Source organism: Bombus flavifrons, chromosome 13 (assembly GCF_040668555.2).
Source record: "Bombus flavifrons isolate JBK064 chromosome 13, iyBomFlav1_principal, whole genome shotgun sequence".
NCBI lineage: Eukaryota > Metazoa > Arthropoda > Insecta > Hymenoptera > Apidae > Bombus > Bombus flavifrons.
In genome coordinates this window covers 367,407-387,731 of record NC_138454.1, presented here as the reverse complement: position 1 = coordinate 387,731, position 20,325 = coordinate 367,407, and the positions used below count along the sequence as shown (strand labels likewise).

The 20,325-nt window shown below is 30.1% G+C and overlaps 1 protein-coding gene and 1 long non-coding RNA gene across 2 annotated transcripts; both read left to right on the top strand.

Annotated features, from left to right (window-relative positions):
* Positions 1–331: 331 nt before the first annotated feature.
* Hph (HIF prolyl hydroxylase) lies at positions 332–19,727 on the top strand. The gene is made up of 5 exons (XM_069125243.1): positions 332–1,154; positions 1,353–2,053; positions 15,248–15,367; positions 18,903–19,113; positions 19,393–19,727. The coding sequence occupies exons 1-5, from the start codon at positions 758–760 to the stop codon at positions 19,422–19,424; spliced, it is 1,461 nt and encodes a 486-aa protein (XP_068981344.1). The 5' UTR covers positions 332–757; the 3' UTR covers positions 19,425–19,727.
* LOC138186175 (uncharacterized) lies at positions 2,615–5,432 on the top strand. Its single transcript, XR_011174825.1, has 2 exons — positions 2,615–3,595; positions 3,667–5,432. It is a non-coding gene; the product is annotated as an uncharacterized LOC138186175 (long non-coding RNA).
* Positions 19,728–20,325: the final 598 nt, after the last annotated feature.

Below are 20,325 nucleotides of genomic sequence, written 5' to 3'. Positions count from 1 at the left end.
GATTTGTTATTTGTAAAACATTTTCTTACATTTTGTATATATATATTATATATTGAGTTTATATAATATTACAATAATCCCACTATGTACATTTATGTATCAAATTTTGATGTATTCATTTCTTTGTAATTCGTGCTTAGCTAAAATTACATGAACAACAACGTATTTATTACTCATTTACATTTAATACAGATCCCTTTTTGTACTGAATAACAAACTTTTGTTCTTTAAAATATTTACGTATGTATTACTCATAACATGATATAAGAACGGCTTAAAACTAGATGCATAATTAAAGTCAAAGATCGTGTCCGTAAATTGCAAAATGTAATGAATTTATATTCTTGATCGCAAAAACATGAGCATAAAGTAGCGCCCTCTTAAGGACAATGAACAGTCAAAATAGTAAATATATACTCGTATATCTGACTTTTAAATGAATTTTCAAAGAAGAGACTCGATTGCAGAGTATAAGTATGTATATAGGACCACATAACACGTAGTAAGAACGCAAGAACTAAAGAACATTGAAGCATCCGTGTTTCGATCGTCGTTTCACCAATAGCTCTTTTGCGGATCCGATAACATACATATATGTAGTATGTAAACCAACGACGATTCGTACGTACTATAAGTGGTATAAGCACTGCAGAGTCTCGATAGCGCACTAGTACTATACGCAGATTGAGTGCGTGTGTGACTTCCCTCGTTGGAGAAATGTCGTCGGCACTCGTGGCCGCTAAATAAACGACGAAACATGTCTGGACCGATAGTCAGTCGTGCGCAGACACCCGGCGGTGATGTTCAAATTGGTACAACGGTAGGCTGTGTTATCTGTAACAGAACTGACAAGCTCCTAAGGTGTTCACGGTGCAAAGCCGTATTTTATTGCACCAAAGAACACCAGAGGCGGGATTGGAAACGTCACAAAGAATTTTGTGCGACTCATTCTGTGGAATCGATCGTATCAAATACCGTTTCGGCTACTAGTCAAAATTCCACTTTGAAATCCGCTAAAAAGGAATCCTCTTTAAGAAACTGCCAGAATTTAACTACACCAGTGGTTTCTAACCTAAGCGAGAAGTCGGTGTTAGAAAGAACGCGAGGTTTGAACGCTGTTCCAGAAGTGCATAATAACGGGAAACATCTTGGCGGTACGTGAAACTTGATCTTGTTCCCACGTGCCTTTTTATAAAACTATTTCACGTTAGAATTGTACAGTTGTGTAATCTTTTACTAGCTAATAATGTATTATATACTATAAAATATGTATGATTTTTTGTAAAATAAATACAACTTCTTTGTTTCATTTATTTTAATTAATAATTGTTGCATGATTTTGTTGTTTACAGGAACCAACAAACAGATAGAAAAGATAAAAGGACAATCAAATCATAAGGATAGTCGAAATTCCAAGAGGAAATCCAATAACACTAAGACAAAAGGTACTTGTACTAACAGAGTGGATGGATGGACTTCTCCCATAACATATGAAGGAAGTTCTGAAGACACGATCTTAGGTGCTAGAACAGAATTGTTGAATCCTGCTCTAGAAGGTTCAAGAATCCTAGATAACCTACAGGACCATGAATTAGATATGCCTACACAACATCATAACGGTATGAAGAACTTTCCAGAGGTTCGTTTAACTCGTGAAGAAGAACTTTTACCACCTTTCCTCCATAAAAATAAAAATAATCTTGAAGAATTAATAGATGATATAAGCAGAAATGTGATTAGAGACATGGATGAATATGGTATGTGTGTGGTAGACAATTTTCTAGGAACTGAAAAAGGTCTTGCAGTGTTAAATGAAGTTTTAAATATGTACAGTGCTGGGTTATTTAAGGATGGACAATTGGTTTCTAATAAAGCAGGTGCAAATGACTTAAAGACAATTCGTGGTGATCAAATAACGTGGCTTGACGGAAAAGAAAAACAATGTCAAAACATTGGAATGCTCATATCTCAAGTTGATGCTGTCATTATGAGGGCAAATAAAATGTGCAACAATGGGAAAATGGGAAACTACACGATTAATGGAAGAACGAAGGTAAGCATAAGAATAGTCCCTTATTTTATATATCATATAGTTTTGTTATCATTACATATGACAAAAGTATACATTAGTCTTATATTTATTTCAATCTTTAATTTATGTCTTGTGTTGAATATCCTTACTTTGTCAAAGTTTATGTTTGTACTATTTGAATCATAAGTAAGCATTTCAAAATATATATTAATAATTAATAAGATATGTATTAATATTCCATTAATTGATATAATAATGCCTATTAATAATCTTATAAATATACAAACACATTCTTGTAAGTCTATATACATTATTAAGTTCACTATATTTCTATAGTTTTGATAGAGTATTTCTTTTTATTTCTAAATCAATTTCAGAAGCATTGAAAATGTTATTGTAAGGAAAATTTTTCTTTTACTCATTTAATATAATATATTTGTTTAATGTTTGATTATGCGTAAAATATTAATTCATCGAACGCATAATTGAATAGCTATTATAATTTGAAATAAACTTTGGCAATAAAACTGTTTTCTTTTTTATGAATACAATACACAATCACATACATATATTTTCAACAATTGAATATTTTGGTAGTTTAATATGTTTATACAAACTGCTCATGTTTTATTCCAATATTGTAATCTTCTATATAATTGTTATAATTTATGGTTTTTGTTAAACAGTTATATATTTTATTTATTATCATAAAAATTGTACAATATTACTTATACGTGTAAAAAATAGCATTTAAGAAATTAAATTTGTTACAATATTTACATATTTAAATTGTTAGATAACAGTAGATTGAAAATGTTATTAATTTTAAGCAACTATCAGACTAAGTTCCAATCTATGTATGTATATCATTACGGAGAACGAGAATTATACAAAACAATGAAAAAGTAGTTTCTTGAATATCGTGAAAACAATGCAAATGCGGAAATATTTGTAACACTGGCCAGAAGAAATGATCTGTTGTTTTGCACGATAGCCGTAACGATCGAATTAATCACTGAGATGCAAACCAATTCACATTTTCTGATTTGCTATAAAAGTCTAATGAACGATATTAGTAACGGAGGGACGCGCGTTCATTCTATGTATCAAAGCAGTGAAAAAGCAAATCTTTTACGTCCCTTGAAGCATCGGTTTAATTTCTTTAGCAGCCAAAAAGGAGAGGGAGGAAGCGACGGTAGGCAGAGAAGGTCAGGATCCCGAAATTGCAGTGATCTTTCGGGTAGCTCGTGCGCTAAACAGAGAACCGAAACGAGAGTAGCAAACCACGAAGTGCAGTCGGTCACGTACGCCGTACGGCTGACTCGTTCATACAATTATGCAGTTATCTCTTTCTCCCTGTCTTTCACTGACTCTCTTTCGTCTCTTATGCCAGAAAGTAGATAGTGTGTATGCGTTTTTCTCGATTACGCATCCTATCTCCCGTAAGGCCGTAAGCAGAATCTAAACCGCGAGCAAATGAGTGGAACGATACGAGGTGTTTGTAGACCGACCTAAGTAACAGTATCAATGATCAGTTGCGACTTAGAAGTGTAGTTTTCTCAAGTAAATGCTTTATTCGTATGATATATACTACATTTGGTTCATATGTTCGTGTACATTTGATTATTTTCCAGACAACGAGTACAAAATTGTTCATCTGAACTTTTTTGGTTCCATACAGGAAACAGAATGACAGAATTGAATTTTTGTGTGATTGGTGGTGTTGGATATAAAGATTTTAAGGTTATCTCGACTCACTTTTTCTTTAAAATTATGTGATTTAATAAACTAATGTTGTAACGCGTTTTGAAATAAATTTATCGAGCTGAATAACTTTTTATATACTCTTGAATAACTTCTTAGATATTACCACGAATATCGACGATATTTGCCATTGTTTTCTCAATATATGACAGCGGATCTCATTTCTCTTCATTGATTTTCCGTGATGTGCAGATATTCTACATAATGTTATGAGTATCACTGTTCTAAATTATTTTATCACTATTATTTATTACTATATATAGTAATATTTCCTAACATTGTTTGAAGGTACATGTTATGGAACTCAATGTATTTTTGATATTAAATGTTATTGTGATGCAATGCAAATATACATTTGTATTAAAATACATAAAACAGGAACGATAAAGAATAGAAGTAAAGAGGAAAAGTGAATGTGATCCTAAAATTCTTGCAACTAATTGTAAAAATCTGAAAAAAAAGTTTTCAATCTTACTATCGTAATTGATTCTCCTTTTAAACTAAACAAAGCTTTGTCTCTTCAGAAATCGAAGAAACAGGCGAATACATATTTTTAAACCAAACATATTGCTCCGTTCTGTTGCTGCTTCCATTTATAGTTCGCAAGAAAATATTCGATACAATTCGAATTCTTTTGCTGTCTCGCACCAAATCTCCCATTTAATTAAGCTGACCTTCGTTTTTGGATACCGTTCTTCTTTAACTTTTTTTTGCATTTTCTGATAGTACTCGAAGACTTTGGAATTGAACATTTCGCAAGTATTGTATAAATATGAGAACTACTACCTAATTATTATAATTTTTCCTTTGCACGTCGAGTGAAGTACAAAGAGAAAAATAATTGCGGCAATGGTTAAATGTGTTTTTAAAACATATTCACTTCTTCATGTTGAAGTTGAATCGTAACTTACTGACGATAAATGATGATATAATATTGAAATTCATTGATTCAACGTAAAATCACATTTTTTATGTATTCTAGGTTGTAGATAGAAGATTGCTATCTATCTAGACTAGAAGAGTGCTATCAGTATCGTATCTGCATAATGAGAAAGCTAGGTACTTCATCTTAAGGGGAATTTCGTCGTTAGATAATTGTGTATTGTTAAAATTACTCGACATTGCGTAACGATATTTTGGATCAATACGACTTTATTTACAAATATTCAAAAATAGTGCTGAGTTACTGACAATATTTTGAAATATTGCATTATTTAACGCGAATTCATCCTAATGCAAAGAACATTTATTTAGCACTTCCCTATCAGGTTCGAGCGAACTTCCGGTTTTACAATGTGTGAAGAACATTTATGAAAATAATTACAAATTAATTAGTAATTACCAATAAACATAAAAAATAAAAATAATAATTTTTAAAACAGCGTGCAATATGTTAGATATCTATATTCATTGCTTATTTTTTTGGTAAATAAGTATATTTAATAGAAGTTAAAATCCTATATTTTATGCTTTATTTTTGGAGTAATTGACTATTGTACACAAAGTGACTTGACAGGTAATTAATTCCGTGACTAAATAATTTCATAAGCTAGAAAGAATAATCTTGCATAAATGTGAAATCCATTATATGAAACTGAAATACTAAATATTATTAAATATAAAGAAATATGACAAATTATCCTGTTTTTTTTAAAGGTAATATTTAAATTATGCATTCTTTAATACATAGTTCTTTCATCGATAGTGACTAATATATTCGCGTTAGGTCGTTCACTTTCGATTAAATCCTTACAACCGGCTGGTTGCATCTCGCTCTTTAACCTTCGTGAAGGTGAAAAAATCAACGAGGTATAAATGTACATACATACAAACTATGTATGCATTTGCGCATATAGTTAGACGGTAGAGAGCGTGCCAATCATGTCTGAAAACGATTTCATTCGTCTCCCTAGAGTCGTGTCGTTTCCACGAGGGTATTTACCGGTGTTTGTTGACTTTCTGATCGGTATGACATATCTTCCGTGTTATTTATAATTATAATAGCCGCGTTACAATGCTTTACGGCTCGCGATATTCCCTTTACATTTCAAAATTTAATTATCTGTTTCGCGATAAGTAGAGATTTTCGCGTTACTATATGAATATTTAAAAAATATAAAACACAAATATATGCAAATATATAATAAACGACTTGAAATTTCTTAGTTTCATTTTCATGGTACATGATCATAGGATCTTTTAGACGATTTTTTCAAGACCGATGTTCCGCAAAATCGATGGTCTTAAATGTATATTTATTCAACAAGTTTCAGCTATAGATTATTAGCAATGTTAATTAATAATTTTAATGATCAATATGATTCTTTAAATCTACTCTCTAAATTAAACTTTGTTCCTTTCTTATATTAACATTTTTTCATATCTTATATTTTCTAGATTAATACAAAATAAAAGTCACTTCTCTTTACCAGATTATTATGAAATTCCTTATTTTTGGCCATTATCGTTTATCATTTTGAAATTTTTAACATTTACATTTCTGACTTTGTCATATTTTCATTTTCATCAGTATATATCCCAAACTTGCACTAGACATATAGAAAAATATAACAAAATTTTACATGTTTCGTCGAAAGAGAATTTCAATTACCAGGAAAGGTAATAAATGAAAACTTTATGGCAATGTAGCAACAGGAAATATTATAATCTGGTAAAATCTAGTATGTTGAAGCGCATGAAAATTTTTATAATTTATGACATGCGCATATACAAATACAGAGAGAGGGAGGGAGAGAGAGAGAGAGAGAGAGAGAGAGAGAGAGAGAGAGAGAGAGAGAGAGAGAGAGAGAGAGAGAGAGAGAAATATGAAGTAAATTGAGCATAGATAACAATATTTCCTTGTTCAATGTGCGATGTATGTTCAAATCTTTCTTACGAAAAATTCTTTTACAGCAACCATACTTAAATGGTATTATAGCTTAGGGAAAGGTGTTACTTAAAACTTAAATGATTGTTTAAAACTTGGAATGTAAGGATATGTTTATTAAGATCAAAATAGATCAATACCATATACGTTTTCCTGAAGGGTGTCCAACGACTGTCGAACAATCAACAGTAACTCAATTACGCCAACCTAACAACAAAAAATTTACAATCCGCGTTCACGTTCACGCCACTAAGTTGCTTCGTGCGCGGCAAACATTGTATCGCCTACAAAGTTACCTTTGATAAAGAATTTTTACAGTTGTCTATGTAATTATGTATCTACTTAAAAGCAGAATGTATTATGAATATAGTCAATAATATAGAAAAATTGTATGATTCTAATCGGTGACTCATACTCATACTGCAGAAATATTTTCCGTATTCGAAGTGTAACAAACGTCGTATGTTTTCCTTTCGGTTCTATGAAACACGTGCAATAACATTAGTAAAGTGGTTTTTCCCCTGAAACGTAATACCTGTTTCATTTAAATGAATAATATACGGATGTTTTTCCATTCCTTTTCGGTTTGTTGCCTCGATTGTTGCTGATTAGTTGCATTGTAACTATAGTTGTGAAGATTTGGTTGTCACATTACAACGAGTATTCGTTTCAATGAAATGAGGTTTGAAATAATTTTTGGACGTTGTTCAAATGCTAAAAATCCGATTGTGGCATAGTTGCTGTATATCGAAAATAATACGAATTTAGATAGAATTTAGGATAAAATTTAGGATAGAAAGAGAAGAGGACGTGGCTTTGCTTCTTTCAGTGAATTGTCGCTTCTAGTCCAAAGCCTTATTTAATATTCATGATGTCTAAAAACGGCTGTGAAATTTAAGGTTGTTAAAAAATATCTTTCACATAGTAGCTTTAGTAAAATTTTCAGTATATTTTTCGCTAATTAATTTATTTTTTGCGATAAAAACATGCGTATCATGTATGATTAGAAATTCGAAATTTAATATAATTCAGTGAGTAATTATATTGTACAAAGGTGTTAACGTGAACCGTCCACTTAAACCAGTTGTATTATACAAACTGTTGAACTATGAATAACGTAAACGTCGCACTTGGTACGACACTGTTATTTATTTTTTAAACGGTATGTTATATTTGTTGCATTTCGAATTTATATTCGTGAAGAAATAGTGATTAAAAAATAACCTTCATCTTCAGCTTATTTTCGAGCAAATGATATTTAAGAAGTTGACGGTTGATATTCGTATTAATCTTATAAAATATTTCTCAGTTCTAATTTTTAATATAATTAAATATAAATTAAATATAATAATTATAATTTAATTTAATTTTAAAAATATTGCGTTAAAAACTAATCGAATGTCAAAAAAAGAATTTTCAATAGCCAATGCGTAATTTATGAGAAATATAAACTACGTCATTCATAATACCACTTCTGCAGATTTATTTAAGCATTGATCGGTCATTCATTCTTCCGCAATTTGTGTTGTGACCTTTTCTCCGTTTTTTACATACTTAGGTACGTTCAGAAATTTAATCAGAATATGATAATGCATATTTTCAATATATGTATTTACTAAATTGTACATCATTTATATACACGGTAAGAATTATCAGAATTTTGTTAATCGTTTGCATGTGATCGTCTATCTTAAAGTTTGATTGTATTTGAAAGTATTTAAGCAGAATACCCAGAAATATATTTTTTATTTTGATGTTTCTGTCATCTTTTGTACACAAAGCGAGAAATACTGGGATTTTTCGATATAAATTGCTCTTATTGAAGAAAATATTACGAGATTTATTAAAAATATTTGAATGTAATTGATATTGCATATTGCATTGCGCATAAGTGGCTGAGTGGTTGCAATTCTGATAACAATTCGAGTTTAATCATATGTTTCGTTAAAATCGTTCAGTCGCAAGTACGATCATCAATCATAAATTACAAAACAAGTAGCATATATAATTATCCATCAAACACGCAAAACAATTTTTTATTACTTTCTCCTCTATTAAATTAAACTTTTGTTAGGAAAACAACGGATATAAAAAACAAACGAAGAAAGATTAATGAGCTAAAGTCTAACAGCAGGAATAGTAAAACATTTAACATACAATCAACATTCGAAACGTAGAAAAATTTCAAAAACGTGTCGAAAAAATCACCCATAGATATTATTATTATTTATTACTTCATCTATACAGGTAGTTTTTAAATTTAACAATAGGATTGCACTTGAGTAGACAACTTAAATCTTAAATCTTAAACCTTAAACCTAAGAAAATTCACCGATGTTTATTTTACGTTTTACTTATACGGAATATTATAAAAAATTAAACATTCATAAAAAATATGAAGAAATATTTAAAAGTTCAAGGAAAAAGTAGATTTTTCAACTCTTTACGGTCAAATGTTATGTTATGTATGTAATATTTGGTTTGACGTTTTCCACTTCTTATATTTAAAAATAGTAAAATGTATAGTCACTGTTGGTTACAAAAATGTGAAAATATACCTGTCTAAATTATGCATTTTTTTAAGTTGTAACTTACTAATCATAGACCATTTAGAATAAAATGTCGAATGCTGCACAGAGTATGAAGGATTAATTGAAATTTGACAGATTCTTCCACAAACAGCCACACGAAAGTATGTATCATTTTCTGCCCTCCTTTCTATTTTTCTCTTTCTTATTCAAAGGTATGTACCATCTTCTCAGTCTCTCTTCAAACTTGTACCAAACAAAGGGACAAAGATCGCACACAGACGTTTGACTTTCGGTTTAATAAACACGATAAAACAAATTTCACTGTGCGCAGCATTCATATCAGACGACTCTATCGCGTATTCACGTCAAGAATTCACATATTTTTGACGCTGCTGTTCGTAATTTATCGCAACGATTCTTACGTTATTATCGCGATGGCGTACTTTTGGCAGGTTGTGTTATTTATCTAAGGAACGTGACCAGCTGCACGTAAAGTGTACGATATCGAACGTTTTGTCTCGATGTTGCAGTCTATCTATAATATATCGTATCAGTCTACAGATAACGAGGTCACTGGGAGGAACGAGAGGAAAAAAGATTTCAAACAAGGTGTACGCGCTCTTTAATACTGTATACGTCTTGTAAATCGCATAATCGCAGGTTATTGTCAATTTAAGTCAATTTATACGATTATGATTCATGTTAGAAAAGAATGTTTCGTATTTAATATGTTTCAGCAATTTCTGTCGTCGAATGGCGCGACGGAAATTAAGAAAGATAATAGTTAATTGATTACACGAATGTTTTTCTGCTGTCTCTAACGTTTAAAACAAAACGATGTGCACGGCGACGAGCTCAGTATCAATTGTTCGCCTCTCAAGGTGATTCGATGGTGCACAATAGTTATTGAATACTATCGATATGGATATCAATATTGAACGTGGTAAAATGCGATCGTTTTGAAGAAAAAATATTTCCGATTGAACCATATATGTGTCTGGAAGTTGTTCTTTGTTATCGAATAGCTGTTTCGTTTGTATCGTTTATAACTTGGCATGGTGAAAGGTATTTGTCATTCTGGATCACTATTAGAGAATGCGTATCGAGTGTCTATTTACTTGAATTAGAATGCGCATTTTTCGATAATTCGGCAGAGACCTTGAAGAAGTCAGTGTTTTGAAGAAAATTCATTGTTATACATAATATGAAAGTTTGTAAATGGTTTTATTTAACTATTTCTTTTCTTTTTTTTTTGTTTTTGTTTACTATTCGTGACCAATTGTCAGAATAAGATTTACGTCATTCGTTTAACGAATTTATTTGATTAAATGCAACTATAGAATTCAAAAGCAAATTTTTACCACAATATTGAATTAACAGTAGCGAATAATATTTACTTCTGAGAAAAAGTTTATGATCTCTTGAAATTCATAAAAGAGAGTAAATTAATCAACCTCCTAATATGATATAAACAACAAAATGTATTCATATGGAGCACAATATGCTGATTCGTCAAATTTTCGCACACTTTTCTCATTTTGTAGTTGAAGCGACATTAAACGTTAAGTAAGAAAAACATACTATATATCTCGATTTTGAGAATTGGTAACGACAAAGACACATCCCATGCATTTCTTACGCGGATGACAATGACGCACCCTTATACATTGGCGTTTTTGATTTCAAAACGTAAACATAAAAAACGATCGTATAACATATTTCGTGGATTACGTGATAACATACACGCCGCCGAATGTAGTGCCAAGGACATCGAGGTTAGTGGTCTATTTAGGTCAAGGCTAAATTGTGATCAGTATTTATATGTATATACGCCCTACCTCTGAAGAAACTGTGTAACTGACTATCTCAGCCCTTCTCGGGCATATGTGCGCTCTCATTGTCAGGGACCTTTGACTGCTCTGCTATTTAACGTTTCATTGATACGTCTAGCTAGACCAACATTTACTTTACGTTTACTGAAACCTTTAAAATACTCCATAAATATCTGCTCTTGTAACTCTAAAATCATTGATTGTTTCATTTGTGTAGATATAAATAGGATTACCAGGTTATGGATATTTATATAAATTCATATTCTTATGAACGCAATTAAAGAAATGGTAAGTATCTAAGCAATTTGCAAAATATTTTAGCGGACACTATGCTTTAGATATTTTATATTTCTTTTCACATTATATACATTCTGTGCGTTTTTGTATCCTTAAATTTTTGATAAATGCATAAAAATCCACGGTCCAGTGATTATCATTCATAACTTTTATGATCGTTTTATGTGTTTTATAATGGATGTGTTTTTAAGTTAAATATATAATGAGGTTTTGAGATTAGACGACGCATTTGTTAATACACTTGTTTTTTTATGTAAGTCTACGAGTTTCGAGTGAATAAAGGAATGAATAATGAAGTGTAAATTTTGGAGGAAAAGAAATACTAATATAGAAGATATTTCGATTCATTGGTTTCGTATTGAAAGATTGAAAAAGTCTGAAAACCTATTCTGGATAATAATTTTTCGAAAACTTCATTTGGAGTAATCACGATCTATGTGAAGCAGTGACAGATATGGTGTGAACTTTTAATATATCAGAGGCATGTATTGAATCGCCTGCTATCGATGGAAAATAAATTTGTGGCTCACGCCTTATATGTTTGAGAAACAGCGTGAAAAAATATATTTATGAAATATTTAACAATATATATCTAAAAACTACATATAAAAAGGATCTTAGTGATGCGAAAAGTTCGAACGAAAAATCAAAGAATATGTCACTCGTGAAGATCTTCTAAAATTCTTATTGACGTAAATCTTACGTTACAGCACAGGAGTAGTTAGTGAGATATGGCATTGAGTAACGTAATTCTGAAATCTGTTGGTTCACCCTCTTGGGATTTAGCATACACTTGTGAAATTTCATATTTTCAATTACTTTCCTTCTTAAGGACAAAAAATAAAATTTTGCGAAGGGACATCTGAAGAATAAACGTTTTTGATCATATAAGATTTAAAATTTTGAAAGTTCAAAAATATAGTTTTTTAAATAACTATCCCAATATCGAAATATGATGTTAACAGGAGACAAGCATCAAATCTTGGAATGAAAGGCTTTTGATTGGTTTATTTTTTTGTTTACATATACTTTATATGATGAGTAATAATTTCATCGAAAAAGCTAATAAAGAGATACTAAAAGTTAATATGGTAACTTTAATTAATTGTAACAAACTCTATTTTCTGATATATACTACAAACTTTTATTTTCGAGAATTATGCAAATTTCTGTGCAAATGGCGTATATTTTCTTCTATAAAAGATTACACGCCAAACTATAGGTACTTTGAGTACATGTGTTGCAAAGATATTAGCTAAATCCTCATTAGATATGAATTTGCATAGAGAGAATAATAAGTAATATCGCATTCGACTTGTGATTTACCATTTTATTTTGACTTGATACTAAGTCTATTGTCTTATGCTATTCCGCTGAGTAATTATTCAGATCATTGACTTCATTGAGTATTCAACAGTTTACTATTTACACGAACTTTTAAAACTTCTTTTGATTTTTCCTTTTTTTTGTAAGTGGGACTAGGATTCAAGATCCCTTGTTTCTTTTTTCAAATTACTCATTCCATTATATCTAGCCTTGATTGTAACTCAAGTGAGTATAAATTAATATAAGAATAATAAAAGAAATAAATAGTCTGTTATTTCTTGTTAATTATTTGTTATCTACTTTTGTGATGATGATGAGTCATTTAATGTTTATTCAGAATTCTTTATTTAGTGATAAAAATTTCTCATCAGAGTTGTGAGATGTTCTGTATTTACTTTTGTATTTACTGTATAGGAAACTTACGCATCTCAAGAATCATAAATTTCGAAATGTTTGCAAAAATTAACTTTAAAAATGACCTATTTACTAAGAAATGTACTAATTATCCAGTAAAATTACTTTTTTTAATAATACGGAATACATACAAACAATATTTTATTTGGGGCTCTCAAAGTCCAAAGATTACCAAAATTGTAGAAAAAAATATTTTTCTCTTTGCTAATAGTTGAGTAATTAACAATCTTCTCCCAAAAAAATTGTAGAATTGATTTCTTGAAAAATTTACTTTTCTCAGTTGTCATTCTTCTAGTAAACTAATCCTATAGATATGTACTAAAGTTTTGTGTGTTTTCAGTCTCTGTTCATTCAAAAAACTTAAGTCGCTATAAAATATGAAATAATAAGAGTTTGGTAAATACATATACCCTACATACATATTATCAACACTCGTTTCCAGAATTTCTCACGAAGCCAAACTATAATACAAAAGTAATTTGAAAACTGATAAATAAATCAAAGCTGGCACAAAAAGGATTTAAAATAAAGCACTGTAAGATTTACCAGAAATTTCTACTTATTTAAAAACTTTTACTAATATAAAGAACGAAGTGACAACGTGACTTATGTGTTGAAAATGACCTGTCGTTGTAACCTCACGTAACTCCGTCATTGAAAACAAAGGAATTGGAATAGAAAATGTACTGGTGCCTTCCATTACGTGATGCACTTCACGAGAAGCTGAAAACCTGCTTGAGATTGCATTCGCTATGGCTTGCTGCATATAGCATTCTAGGTACTATTCATTCAGGTGCATACACGCCATAAATTTTAGGTTATATACATATTTATATTTTTGGAAAACAGAAGCAGATACAATCATCGCTTAAATGTTTTAAACTCGCCGTATGTAATAATAATTAATTATCGTTGATAATCGTTCTATATTAATTAATTTTTATAATTTTACACTAATTTATTGAACTATATTTGATTAGATAATAAAATTTGGCGATATGTGCGTTAACTTAAAAATATTTCTTATTAAATAACAAATTATAACAATAATAAAAATAATCAATATACATTGAGAAGTATAATCTGTAATAAGTTTAGAAGTCATGAAAAATTTGTTTAACGAGTAATCGAATTTCCGTAAAATGTAATTCATTCCCAGTTCATTAAGAATTGTCAAAGAGTCGATATATACTGTCGGAAAATGGTTTTTAAGTTTTCGCTAATAAAAAATCCAATTGAAACTACTTTCGCGAAAAGTAAGTATAAAAGCTGATTAGAGATATTATAGTATTGTAATTTCACTTCGATGATATTTCCAGGGCGTTATCACTGATGTCCATTTAATCGATTGATTAAAATTCTTCAAGTATAATATGAAAACACTTTCCGATGGTTATATGTATACATATAACTTGGTACGCAATATGAAAACATAAACAAAATTATATAATTTTTAAATTTTATCGATTATTAATTGAATAATTTTCTGAATATACATATGTAGGACTAAAACAAAATGACGAAGTGAGTAGAAAATTGCGTTAGAAGTTTCAGTTCTAGACTTTTAATATTGATTACGCTTGAATTGATAATTCAATTTAATAATTGTTATCATTCTTATATTTAAAAAATGCACTACCTATACAAGGTGCATCACTACCTATTACGATCTACAATCTGTAATAAAAATCTAATAAATTAATTTTTTATAAAATGATTTAAAATCAACAATGATATAAGAACTTTGGAAAAATACACATACTTATAATGCGGTAGAAACAAATACCTTAGATATATTGGTCTTCCATAAATATGTTACGCGCCTATTTAACTTCTGATAATGTAAGATTATTAATTACGATATCTGACATTTGTTTTATTACATCTCTGAGACCACTTATCTTCGTCATTTTGACGTTTTTAATTTAAAAACGCTGTTTATAAATAGTTGATTGAATTTGATTTATGTTTAAGTTAAAACGGTTGTCATTATAGAATGACCTATCTCTTTCTGTTTAAAAAATCAACGAGCTGTTATTACAAATTTCACGACATACTCAAATCTACATTCCTAACGATTAGTCAGCTTGCGAATGCATATAAGCCAGTTCGCAAGAACAGTTTCGTTTTTTCGATTAAGATGATGCGATGCATTATTTTTCAGGCGATGGTGGCTTGTTATCCTGGTCACGGTTCACATTACGTGAAACATGTGGATAACCCCAATCGAGATGGAAGATGTATCACAGCTATATACTATCTTAACCGAGATTGGGATATCAAGGTAAGATCTATGTACATGCCACGAATAAATATGCAAAGAAATTTATATCACTTAAATGAAAATTTAGTACCGAAATACATATTTAGTCATTTTTATCATTATACTATGGCTTCAAGAGATAAAATAGTTATTTGCGCTTGATTGTACTAATTTCTTAATATTCATAATATATTTCTAATAAATATATAATTAAATACAGATAAGATATATTGAAAATTCTATCAAGTTTCTCCATCTTCTTTTATAACTCAACAATAAGTTGTAATCTGTAATTTACAAATATAATTTTATGTTACATTGCTAACTGATTTTTATTAAGATTTAAAATTTTTGTTCTATTCTTGTCTTTTTTAATTCTAAAATAATGCATGAACAATTTTATAGTCCAAAGTAGCCAGTACAATAATGATGTGTGCCTTCTGAAAACTAATTTTTTGTAAGGTATAGATTTCAGGGTCGTCCCTTTGAGTGATGTTTCATGAGATTTTCCTTTACTTCAATGATTTTGTGTAGTCTTTCGAAAATATCTATTTTCGTTTGGTTATAAATAGTAAGTAGATAGAAAATCACAACATTACGAAGTCAATTCAAAATACAAATTTCTATTATAATTTATTCACATTAGAATAGAAGTTTTAAAGATGTATGTATATACAAGAAATGCGGCAGTATCGTGCTAGAATAGATGTCTGATTGACTGAACTCTAGTTGAATCCGCTTACCTGAAAATTCACATTCTTTGAGTGAAAAAATTCAGTGATTTTCTGTATGAACTATTTAACCTCCTCATTTTCGAGTAAATGTTCTGCTTCGTTTAACCTTTTGATGGTGTAATAAGATAACACAAAATGAACACTATAGAAAATAGTTAGCAATCCTTTTTATCGTCGAGTCATTGCATTTTTGGTATTACATATAAGAGACATGTACATACTTCCAACTTTTTACAAGAAATAAATATTAATAATAATATTACGCATGGTAATATATGTACAATATATACAGGATATTGTAATTTAGTATATTTGAATGATACACTTGTGAGAGAGTTAAATTCGTTAAGTCCAAATCAGAAGTGGTTGTAAAAAGGTAACAAATTACAAACTGTACAAAAAATAACGATTTGTTTATATTAATGTATGTATATTGTTTCTATAGTATTTCTATTCTTGTGTTATAATAAATTGTAATGATCATATAATAACTAGAATCGTATAATAATTTACAATAAATTATAACAATAACAGCATGATGACTAGCACTCGTTCTCACATGTACTTTCCTTATTACTTCACCTTGCACGTGCGACCATGCGTGTTTGAATTTTAAAAGTGAGGACACTCTGAGAAAGGGTAGGCGATAGAGTTGAATAGAGCACGAAGGGCATCCAGGGCCTACGTGAGTTGCCCCATGTAACGCTTCCGTCTCGCACATGCACGAGAATCTCGTATTGAGCAATGTTTACGTTGACCTACACAGAAAATAGGGGCTGTCAAACATATGCTGTCTTGAAAAATATAAAAGCACCGTTTGTAGAATGTCTCATCTCACAACGTGTGCCTGTTCCTGTTACCCTTAACCGTGAATGAATACTTAACTGTGAATAATTTCTTTCGAACAAGAACATCATTAAAGAGAAACTTATGAATTTGTGTAAAGTCCTCATGTTTATAATTGACCTCTTTCCGAACAAGCTTTGAGTCTGGAACTTTTGTATCTCTAAATGCGTTCAAATTTTGCTTTAATGAAGGAATTAAAAAGTTAACGAACTTAAAGAACCCAGAAGTTTTCTTTATTGAAGTAGCTAATTTTTAAGAAAATTCATATTGTAATCAATCAACGAATTAAAAAAAAAAAAAATAAATAGGGGTAATTGATTTAGAAATTCACCCTCATCACCGATTTTGATGATTTTTAAATATATCGTCGAGGTCCTGATATTGAGAAACTTTTTTTTATACATGTAGTGGTCGCTCGATCCTACTTTCCGAGATATTTGCAAAACAACTGTCGATATCACTACAGTGAATTCTGCCTATAAATATACGTCCACGGCAGCGTATGCGTTAGTATTGGTTGTCAGTCGCCTTGCGGTGGCCGAATACAATGCCCTAACTCAAACCTAACTCTTATCTTTTGTTTATGGTTAGTATGTATGAACGAGAGTTGGGCGAACTTGAATATTACAATATTTGGATATTCCGATCATTTCTGTGAAGCTGGGCGAAATGCCTGCTATAACTCAAATAAACACAAATATCATCAATGTATTAGGTTTAGTTTTGGGTTATTTTTCTCAATCCGGACGCAGTGAGGAGACCGGCAATGCTTGCGTAAAATAGTAATAAATTTAATATAGGGACAAAATGATTAAGAGATTCAAAGGTGAAGAGAGTCAAATCTTTTACGCTACCTACAGCCAGATCTGTGATAAGATTTAAATAATGAGTCTCAAGTACATAAGCACAGGACTTAATGTGCTAAGAATGACAGTTTTTTACGAATATCTTAGAAGCTAGGGCGTAGCAGTTACATATATAGAAAAAAATTGTTCGGAATCATCTGCTCTCCCCGCCGACAACATACATATTAAAAAATCGTCGAAATCGGTGATGAGGGTAAACCTCTAAATAATTAGTTTAAATTTAATTATTCTAAATAATCGAAATAAGAATTTATATCACAACAATTTCATGCTGAGTAACACAAAATATTACTATATTTAAAGAGTAATCTTTATATAAGTGTCAATAGTAAAAGTACGTATGTTCTTGAATTTGTGTTTATTTTATTTAAACTTTCGCTATTGTTTTATCTTCACATCTGCAAATTTAATCATTAATTTTTTCTATTTTTTATTGAAATATTATATTAGGACAAATAATATTAGTGACTCATTAATACTTAATGAGTATGATTGGTAATAAATTATCAATAATAATGTATTAAAGAATGAACATCTTTTGTATTAAATTGTATTAAACAAAAAACATCTCACATGGAAATTGCAAGACTGCGAAATCTCGAATGAATTAGCTGTACGTATGTGTATTTAATGCTTTAGGCTGATGGTAAAACAGCTCCAAAAGATTTTGAGTGCACGATCTTTTGTTTTCGAGAAATTAATAACTTTTTTTATATCTTATTTTATAAATTCTTTTAATATTAATATTATGTTTTTTTTAATATTAAACTTTTACAGTTTGTTTTGGTACATTTTTTATTCTGTTTATTTATTATGGTACTCTTGCATATGCCCACAATTTTGATGGGTGAAATTGTAATAAAAACATTTAAAATATAAAAAATTGCTGCACCAAGAACATAATTCGATATTCGCAGTTTTTGCTATCACCTTGTATGGATTTATAAATATTCTTCAGATAATTGTTTAGACATGCTATAATCTAATAAATGAATAATTCTCGAAATATATCATTTTAAATTTACAAATTTATTGTAAATCTTTATTTCAAATTATTTCTCATCTTATAATACTATATAATAATAAATTGTATTATTTTTGCATCAACAGGAAAACGGCGGCCTTTTGAGGATATTCCCAGAAGGCTGGCGTGATCAAGTGGCGGATATTGAACCTCTCTTCGACAGAATATTGTTCTTCTGGTCTGATAGGAGAAATCCGCACGAAGTTCAGCCAGCTTACAAAACCAGATATGCAATCACTCTATGGTACTTCGATGCGGAAGAAAGGAATCAAGCTTGCCGTAGATATCAAAGAGAAAGTAGGTACACAATATATGTATGTATCAGTTATAACCAAAACATTTACTGTCAGTTTTAAAAAGCTCATGTTTCAATCAATAACGGATTTTTTATTGTTCAAAATAATTATAAAAATGTATTAACGGTACTAAAAACAAAATAATACATATCTAATTAAAAAAAGATAAATTTTGAATGAAGAGACAATCAAAATTAGATAAAACTTTACAAGCAACCAATATGTTATTCAAATTTGAAATGATATATGTACATATTTGATTTAACTATTGCTTTTTTAGGAGAATTGCACGCGAAGAAAGAGAGTTCGTGAGACATGGAGTCTGAAGGACCGTTACACCGTCCGTCGACTGAAATTGTAACTCTACTAGTTGAACTTATGCATCTGTACATAGTTACACGAAGAAAGCACTGGTATATAAACTATTATGTATTATTCTGTATTATGATATAGCTGAGAGTGTAGGAGATGCTGACATCGGAGTATATAAAAATTTAAGGACGTGCAATAAATATAAGCGTGTTCTTCTTTTTTTATATAGCGGCAGTGTAATATATTTCGATAAGTATGTGAGCGTAGTCCTGAGAGTTCATAATTATACATATTAACTATTAATCTTTGTTTTTTCTAACACTAATGCTCATACCTTAATCGAACGTTTCAGAAGTAATAAAAGTTTAACATCCGCTTGCCACGATTGAAAGTACGTTATATCGATACGATACTTAGCTTCAAATATTTGGAGCACTAAACGCAGATTTTTGCAGCATTCGTAATCCGTATACGATTGCTAAAATTATATAATGTACAGAGAGAACGAGAAAACGTGTGTGTGTGCGTACGATAAGAGTGGAAGTTTCTGCTAGAGAAAAAAATCGATTCAAATAATAAAAATTAATGTTTCTACACAAACACACACACATATATATATGGAAGAATGTATAAAACCCAATGCGTTAAAGGATATATATGTATATATATATATATCCTTTAACGCATTGGGTTTTATACATTCTTCCATATATATATGTGTGTGTATATATATATACATATATGTATCCTTTAACGCATTGGGTTTTATACATTCTTATATATATCGTAAAATTTGCTGAACAGAAATTGTGTCTTAATTATTATATTTACATAACTTACGTATGTTCCCTTTAACTGTACAGCTGGTATTGTTGATAGCAGTTCAGCTCGTTATTAATAC

Bases quoted from the DNA above. Each gene is read 5' to 3' on its own strand.
- Hph (XM_069125243.1), top strand. From the start codon at position 758: ATGTCTGGACCGATAGTCAGTCGTGCGCAGACACCCGGCGGTGATGTT. The intron at 15,368-18,902 runs GTAAGATCTATG...TTGCATCAACAG, and splicing joins ACCGAGATTGGGATATCAAG to GAAAACGGCGGCCTTTTGAG. The intron at 19,114-19,392 runs GTAGGTACACAA...TTGCTTTTTTAG, and splicing joins CCGTAGATATCAAAGAGAAA to GAGAATTGCACGCGAAGAAA.